This window comes from Sarcophilus harrisii, chromosome 3, assembly GCF_902635505.1.
Source record: "Sarcophilus harrisii chromosome 3, mSarHar1.11, whole genome shotgun sequence".
In the NCBI taxonomy this organism is placed as follows: domain Eukaryota; kingdom Metazoa; phylum Chordata; class Mammalia; order Dasyuromorphia; family Dasyuridae; genus Sarcophilus; species Sarcophilus harrisii.
The window spans coordinates 513,306,198-513,314,925 of record NC_045428.1 but is presented as its reverse complement, the minus strand read 5'-3'; the positions used below and the strand labels follow the sequence as shown (position 1 = coordinate 513,314,925).

The window sequence follows — 8,728 nt, the reverse complement described above, 5'->3', positions numbered from 1 at the left end:
AAGAGAGAGATGACATGCTGCTCAGTTTTCAGAGTAGTGAAGGAGAGCTATGAATGAGAAAGATAGCATCCAAAAAAATCTAGCCAGGTTAAGGCTGAATTTAATAAGATGATATTTAATAGGGATAAGTGTAAAGTCCTGGAGCTAATAGTGGAGATGAGAAACAGTGGATTTGCATTAAAATGAAATGTTCTGGGGAGAAACTTGCCTGCAAATGCAAGTTCAGTTTCCAATGATGGTTCAGGGTCATTGCTAATAGCAGAGATGCAAAACAGAAAATCAACTTTACAATTACAAAATGCCATGGTTAAATAGCAGAGTGAATAATCAATCATTTGCAGAAACTCCTACAGAGAGAATCTGAGAATGAACCTGGTCTGTCTAGCAAACACATAGAGGTCTTACATGAAAGCCCGAATTATACTTGCACCAATTTAGAAACCCAGGAGCCACAATTACAATTACCAGATACCTAATAATACAGAAGGTTAGCCTTTCTTGACTAGCCTCAACTGTCCCAGAACCATCATTTTTAACATGGGGCACAGAAGCAAGATGTGGAGCCAGAAGGAGAGGCTCAAAGAAAATCTAGTCAGAGAAGGGAAAAGGGCCAAAATCACTTTTTCTTTAAGGAGAGGATCAACATAGTGAAAGACATAAAGACCTTTACCAAAATCAGAACATAGTCAATGACACAGACACTTCTGTTCCAAGCATAGATTAGAAACCCATACACATACTGGGGTGTAACAATGAAGACAGTGAATGAAGCTTTAATCATCTAAATACTCAAGGTTTCTGCTCCAGCATCAGTAAACTGAAGTGAATGCAGGAAATAAGATCATCCTGTAATTACCCTCTTTATTGATTTTTATGGCTCTGTACCATCTGGAAATGGAGATAAAAATTGAGTATGTGATCTACAATGCTCAAGCTGCCAATATCTTGTTATCATTTCATGAAAAGCATTTGGAGAAAAGTATCTGTAAACCTTTGAAGTTGTTGGATTCAGTGATGAAGATTACTGAGACTCATCATGGTCAGCTTGAAATTCCCTAATCAGTGAGATTAGGTAGGTCTTACTCTTTCAATACTTGTTGAAATTTTAGAACCGATTAGAACTGATTACAACCTATTTAAGTGTTTACAGGATATTATGAAATCACAAGCTTGAATATTAGAAGGTTCCTTTATCTATAATGAAAGATTTTAGAAATAATTTTCAAGAAATGCTGGTCAATGGCATCATCACAAAATACAGTAATTCCTGTGTCACCAAAAGGTGTGATACTGCAAGAAATGCTGAAAAGTTGAGTTTCCAGTGTTGCAAGTTTTGAGGTAGTGAGGAATAGTGGGTACCATTGACCAAGAGGTTTTCAGAGTGTGAGAGGTTAAAGGAAGGTTAAGATGACACAGAACAATTAAGTGATCAATAGAAGCCTTGAACAAACAAGGAATTGGGGAACTAGGAAGGCACAAGTGCATTCAGCCAATCATTAAGAGTCTTGTAGTTCTACACACCTGTCAGATTGGCTAGAATGACAGGGAAAGATAATGTAGAATGTTGGAGGGGATGTGGGAAAACAGGGACACTGATACATTGTTGGTGGAATTGTGAATACATCCAGCCATTCTGGAGAGCAATTTGGAACTATGCTCAAAAAGTTATCAAACTGTGCATACTCTTTGGCCCAGCAATGTGACTACTGGACTTATATCCCAAAAAGATCTTAAAAAAGGGAAAGGGACCTGTATGTGCAAGAATGTTTGTGGCAGCCTTCTTTGTAGTGGCCAGAAACTGGAAACTGAGTGGATGCCCATCAATTGGAGAATGGTTGAATAAATTGTGGTATATGAATGTTATGGAATATTATTGTTTTGTAAGAACTGACCAGCAGGAGGATTTCAGAAAGGCCTGGAAAGACTTACACGAACTGATGCTGAGTGAAATGAGCAGGACCAGGAGATCATTATACACTTCAACAACAATACTATATGAGGATCAATTCTGATGGATGTGGCCCTCTTCAACAATGACATGAACCAAATCAGTTCCAATAGAGCAATAATGAATTGAACCAACTACACGCAGCAAAAGAACTCAGGGAAATGAGTGTGAACCACCACATAGAATCCCCAATCCCTCTATTTTTGTCCATCTGCATTTTTGATTCCTTCACAGGTTAATTGTACATTATTTCAAAGTCCGATTCTTTTTGTACAGCAAAATAACTGTATGGACATGTATTTAACTTATACTTTAACATTTATAACATGTATTGGTCATCCTGCCATCTAGGGGAGGGGGTGGAGGAAGGAGGGGAAAAATTGGAACAAAAGGTTTTGCAATTGTCAATGCTGAAAAATTACACATGCATATAACTTGTAAATAAAAAGCTATAATAAAAAATAAAAAACAGAGTCTTGTGGTACACCACAAACTTAAGATAATAGCCTACCCAGCCCAAATTAGTTGGGGTCAATGACCTGACTTGACCAAATCACTTTTGCCCCTGTTAAATGGCTAATTGAATATTAAACAATACATACATAGGAGGGAGTTTTCTGCCATTTTTTAACATGGGATGTATGACAAGGGAAGGGGAACATGTTTATATATATAGTTAGGAGGGAAACATGGATTGGGCATATCAGAAAGACTGCATCTGAAAGAGAACGACCTATCTGGTTTCTGAAGGGAGGAACTGCACCAAACTAACAAGTACAAAATTTCCCCCACTTTTAAACTTGGGACTCCCCCTTCTGGAAGAGTAGTAGAACCTCCTTCTAGCCAGAAATGTTAAGATGATTCCTTAAGATTCTTCTTTAACAAATTTTCCTCAATATCTAATTTTCAGTGTCAAGAGTGTATTTGTAACAATAACAAAGAATGAAAATATCTGAATATTTACTGACAACTGGACATAGATCAAAAGAACAATCGTGGACCAATATAATATGCTACAGATTTAAGATGCCCTGGACATCATCTTCTGGTTCAATCTTGGATTTCTATAGTGGACACTATCAGATTACTGTGGATAAGGTAAACAAGGAGATTGCTTTTATTTGTCCATCTGGATTTTACCAGTTTACCAGTTTGTATGGACAGGGTTTCCTGGGAGTGACTTCCATTTCTCAATGGCTGATGGGTTAAAGTCATCCAAGACATGAACTACTTGTTGCTGTATACTAATGACAATTGACTTTAGAAATATAGTAGAATAAGAGGAGAAGCTTATAAAAATGTTGGATGGGCTAGAGGAAGCTGACACGAAGCTGTCAATAAAGAGAACTTTGGTTAAACTAGTAAATCACATAATATCCCAGCAAAATGTTGTTTGCCATAGTTTCCTTTTATTGTCCTGCCTCAATTTCCCTAATTGTTCTGCCTCAGTTCCTTGAATTATTCTGCCTCAATCCCCCTGATTGCAACCTCCCTTCCTGACCATTAGGACTGAGATAATTAGGGCTGTAGCTGGCCACTCTGACATTCCAAAAGATAAAACTCCAGATGTCCTATCTCAGATACCTAATTGGCATTCTCTATCTCTAAGTTTCAGGCTTTCTGTTGCTGACTAGCTATTCCCAATTTATCAGAATTTATGGTCCTACCCCTACCTTGTCAGGACCAGATTGATGGTTCCCTTCCTGGAAATTCTTGTGCTCACCAGAATTTGGACTCCACCTCCCTGCCTTTGTCTATCCTATCTTGGAGCCACATATATATAATTCATTGGAACCTCACATTCCTTGCTACTGCTGAAGCTGCTGCTACTGCTAAATTCTTTGAGACATCAGCCCTGGGACCAAAATGGATCCTTTTGTCCCAGAAAATCTCTCCCTCTCAGAAATCCAAATAAAATACCAAAAACTCTAATCTTTATCTTGCCTCAGTTTCTCTGGCATTACAATATAAGTATTGATGTAGAGAAGAGAGAAAGTTGTAAAATGGCCATACTTACAGAATCATTGAAATTTAAGAACTTTTAAAAGATTTGATGGTTATTGCTACAAATTTGTTGAGAACTGTGCTCCTATCGATCAACCAGAGAATGGCTTCACTTATACATATAATTAAAGAGACTTAGAAACAGCAAGGTAACAAATTCAACAATGTCTTGAAGTTAACACCCAGGAGAAAAAGAGACAGGGACAAAGGAAGGGTCACAGGGTAATCTAATGGTACCCCTATCCTACTTAACACTGGGGCCAAAATTGGAAACTGCAAAATCAAGCAGTCCACTGAATTCCTCATCTTGGAGTCAGAGTTAGTGCCTCCAAATTGACCTTAAGGCAGAGACTAACCTTCCCACAGCAGTATTGGAAGGACCAGAGACTTGATACAATCAGGGATATCATCAGGAAATCTCACGTATAATATGCTTTCTGGCATCTCCTCACTCTGCCCTGGTCAAACCATATGTAAATAATAAGTTCAGTTCTGGGCACTACATTTTAGGAAAGACATGGGCAAGCTGTAGCATATCCACAAGACTAAGCTAGTGAAAGACTTTTAGATCATGTACCATGTTCAACTTAAATTTTTATTAATGAAGGAAAATAATAATATTATGAGACCCTATTTGACCTCTCTCCAAAAGTGTTTATCCCATCATCCCAAGTGTTGGCTCAAAAAAGCTCTCATTCAGGTCAAAGGATATGAACAGACAATTTTCAGATGAAGAAATTACAACTATTTCTAGTCATATGAAAAGGTGTGCTCTAAATCACTATTGATCAGAGAAATGCAAATTCAGATAACTCTGAGATACCACTACACACCTCTCAGATTGGCTAGAATGACATGAAAAGATAATGATGAATGTTGGAGGGAATGTGGGAAAACTGGCACACTGATACATTGTTGGTGGAATTGTGAACACATCCAGCCATTCTAGAGAGCGATTTGGAACTATGCTCAAAAAGTTATCAAACTGTGCATACCCTTTGATCCAGAAGTGTTTCTCCTGGGCTTATATCCCAAAGAGATCTTAAAGGAAGGAAACGGACCCACATGTGCAAAAATGTTTGTGGCAGCCCTCTTTGTAGTGGCTAGAAACTGGAAACTGAGTGGCTGCCCATCAATTGGAGAATGGCTGAACAAATTGTGGTATATGAATGCTATGGAATATTATTGTTCTGTAAGAAATGACCAACAGGATGATTTCAGAAAGGCCTGGAGAGACTCACATGAACTGATGCTGAGTGAAATGAGCAGGACCAGGAGATCGTTATATACTTCAACAATAATACTATGTAATGATCAGTTCTGATGGATGTGATTCTCTTCAATAATGAGATGGGAACCAAATCAGTTCCATTTGTTCAATAATGAATATAACCAGCTACACCCAGCAAAAGAACTATGGGAAATGAGTGTGAACCACCACGTAGCATTTCCAGTCCCTCTGTTTTTGTCTACCTGCATTTTTTATTTCCTTCACAGGTTAATTGTACATTATTTCAAAGTCCGATTCTTCTTGTGCAGCAAAATAACTGCATAGACATGTATACATATATTGAATTTAAAATATACTTTAACATATTTAATATGTATTGATCTACCTGCCATCTGGGGGAGGGGGTGGGGAGAAGGAGGGGAAAAATTGGTACAAAAGATTTTGCAATTGTCAATGCTGAAAAATTACACTTTATTTATCTTGTAAATAAAAAGCTATAATAAAAGGAAAAAAAATTTCTCATTCAATAAAGAGTCGTGACTCCTCAACATAATAGCTGGGTTGGAAGTAGGGCTATATAAGTACCTCTATTTTAAAATATTCACTGAATCTGATATACAGGATAAAAAGATTAAAACTGAACCTGTATCATTTTGTTGTTGATTTTATTTACATGTAATTGATTTTGATCTATAACTGCTTTTGTCCTGTGCTTAAATCATCATTCTTTATTTCTTTATTTAGTTGATTTCAACTAGCCTGTAATGAGTTAAATTTTAGAATCTATTCTTCCATCAAGGAATTTTGCAAACTTTGGAAATGTGTGTGAACAGAAAAAGAATTGTGTGATATTTTTATGCCACTAAGCTGTCCCTCAAGGATGTCTACTTTACTGTCTAATAGTCTGGATCACTATCTTTCACCTGCATTCAGAAAATGAGCACTTCTTAGTCCCATAAGAAAACAAAGTCTGGGGTTGGGGGAATGGTCATTACTAGCTTCCATTACTAAACTTCTAACCAATCATGTTGTTCCCTGGCTGCTCTTTTGCATTTGCTGGTTCAGTCCTCTGTCTCCAACTTGCTCTTTGGGTTTACAATATAACTTCCTTCCTTTCACTTAAGTTTTGTCACTCTGTATTCATCCTGTTTCCTATTTCCTAGGTTCTTATCTTGTGTCCTGGCTCTGCTCTCCCTTATCTTGATGTCTCTGTTTTTTATTGCCTCCCTTTGAGTAAGGGACTTACATTTTCAGGATGGCAAATATTCCATTTCTGATTTTTAGGTCTGTAAGGTGGAAGCACTGAGTTTGTTATCAACCCAGAGGCAGAAATTGCTGCTGACCTCTGCTGGCCCCAGAGAAACCTGCAGACTCCCGGTTACCGTGTAATGAACACCCACAATTAAGCCTGTCTGCTTTGGAGCCTAAACTTAGATCTTGACATCACTATGCTCCCTATTCATCCTACTACCTTATTAACAACAACACCTACTCAAGTTGTCAGCTATAGGATAAAGAAGTTTTAAAAAGTATATTTTAAAAAGCAAAAATTGTACACAAAACCAGTATTGAATACAAAAGATATATAAATCAAATACAATGGAAGAGGCCATAGACCTATTCTACTTTCAAAGTTTTAAATCTCAAGTCTAAAATGCCACATCTTCATTTAACAAATACATACTATTTTAAAGTTGATTTATTTTTCAAGTAACATTTGGTATCGAGGGAAAAGGAATAAAGGTCCATCTCAGCTATGTTAGGGTACTATTAAATGTAAAGTTAATAAGTACCAAAATTTTTGAAGAATATAATTTCCTAAAGTAAATCTGATTATAACAGGTGGAATTTAAAAGCCAAACTGTGTTTAATGAAAACATAGGCCTTAAAATGTGCAACTTACCCGTTCGTGAGACTTTAGATTCTTATCCCTAAGTTTTCTTACTTGGACCATGAGTCTCTCTATTGCATCTTCCTTTATTTGACAGCTATGTATAAACAAAGATGAAATAATGTTACAAATACATTTCCTTAAAACAAAATTAGCAGACACAAAGAAATTACTTTAAAACTAAATGACCAATATTCAACAATCACAAGAACCATGGAATACATTAGTAGAAAGAGTGGGAGAAAACAAAAGAAAGGGATCTGATATTCACTAAATGAATACAATATGCCAGTACTGTGTAAAGAGTTTTTTAAATTATCTGAATTATATAAATATGTTTGCCTATATCAGATTTACATATATTTTTACCATGTTTAACATATATTTGATCATTTGCTATCTAAGGGAGAGGATGAGGGAAGGGAGGGGAAAATTGGAATACAAGGTTTTGCAAGGGTCAATGGTGAAAAATTATCCTTGCATATGTTTTGAAAATAAAAAAAGCATCAATAAAAATATTATCTGCAAAGATAATAGAAATAATGGAAAACAGGTTCTGCAAAAAATGTCTGAATGTTTTATTGAATTGTGGGCTCAAAATGAACCAACAGTGGAATATGGGAGCCAAAAGAAAGTGATTTGAGATTTTAGAGGGGCACAGATTGCTGGGAGTTTAAAATTAATAATAATAATAAAAAGCTGCTATTTATATAACACCTTAAAATTTGCAATGCTCTTGACAAATATTACCTCATTTGATCTTCACAGCAACTCTGGAAGGAAGGTGCTTTTATTATGCCTATTTTACAGCTAAGGAAATCAAGGCAAACAGAAACTGTCATTTGTCCAAAGTCACACATTTAGTGTCTGAGGCCAGTTCTAAACTCAGGTCTTTGTGATTTCAGGCATAGCAGTTTATTCACTGGACCACCTAGCTGCCCGGATAACACATATAAAGCATCTATACATCTTAAAGTATTATATACATGTGGGCTATTGTGTTATTACTATAAGTACTCTGTCATAAGAAACTGGAGTCTTTTCTGTCCCTTGTTGTTGTGTTGGTTTCTTGTTTTGGTCTTTATGCTTAAAATTCATGCTAATTAATATTTATATACTGGAGCATCCCCCATCTCTGCTGAAGTCTTTCTCCTCCTTCCTTCAAGTGCCAACTCCTTTATGAATCCTTCCTTTATCCTGTCAGGTCAAAATGATCTCTTTCTCCTTAAGATTCTTCATGGCATATTACCCTCAATCTCTCCTTTAAACATATTTCATTCTTCCTTGTATCATAAGTGTTTATATAAATAATTTTCCCTCATTGGAATGTAAATTTGGAAACTGAAGTGGACTTTATCCAAATTAAAGACCTTATTTTTTTTTTAAAGGTCAAGGTCTTCCATTGTATAAAAGGCCATTTTCAGTCATCCTGTCTTGCCACGGGACCCAGATGGCTCTGGAGGAGAAAGTGAAGTTGGTCATTTTGTACAGCTTTCCCTTATTTAAAAACAATTCATTTACATATCATTAAATCACCTCCTTGATATCATGGTCCTCTGAGAATGAAAGACAAACAATAATGTCATCCAAATGAGGTGAGTTCATCCGGAAAGTCATTGATTCATTTAAGGAGGTTCCCAATCAACTTGATTAG

The 8,728-nt window shown here is 36.4% G+C and overlaps 1 protein-coding gene across 4 annotated transcripts in view; it reads right to left on the bottom strand.

The window, feature by feature from the left end:
- CCDC83 (coiled-coil domain containing 83) overlaps nucleotides 1-8,728 on the bottom strand; it is a 92,600-nt gene that overhangs the window by 52,395 nt on the left and 31,477 nt on the right. For all 4 annotated transcript variants that reach the window (XM_031961875.1, XM_031961876.1, XM_031961877.1 and 1 more), the window contains exon 3: nucleotides 7,087-7,171. In XM_031961875.1, coding sequence (XP_031817735.1) covers nucleotides 7,087-7,171 — 85 coding nt within the window. The remainder of the gene's footprint in view (nucleotides 1-7,086; nucleotides 7,172-8,728) is intronic.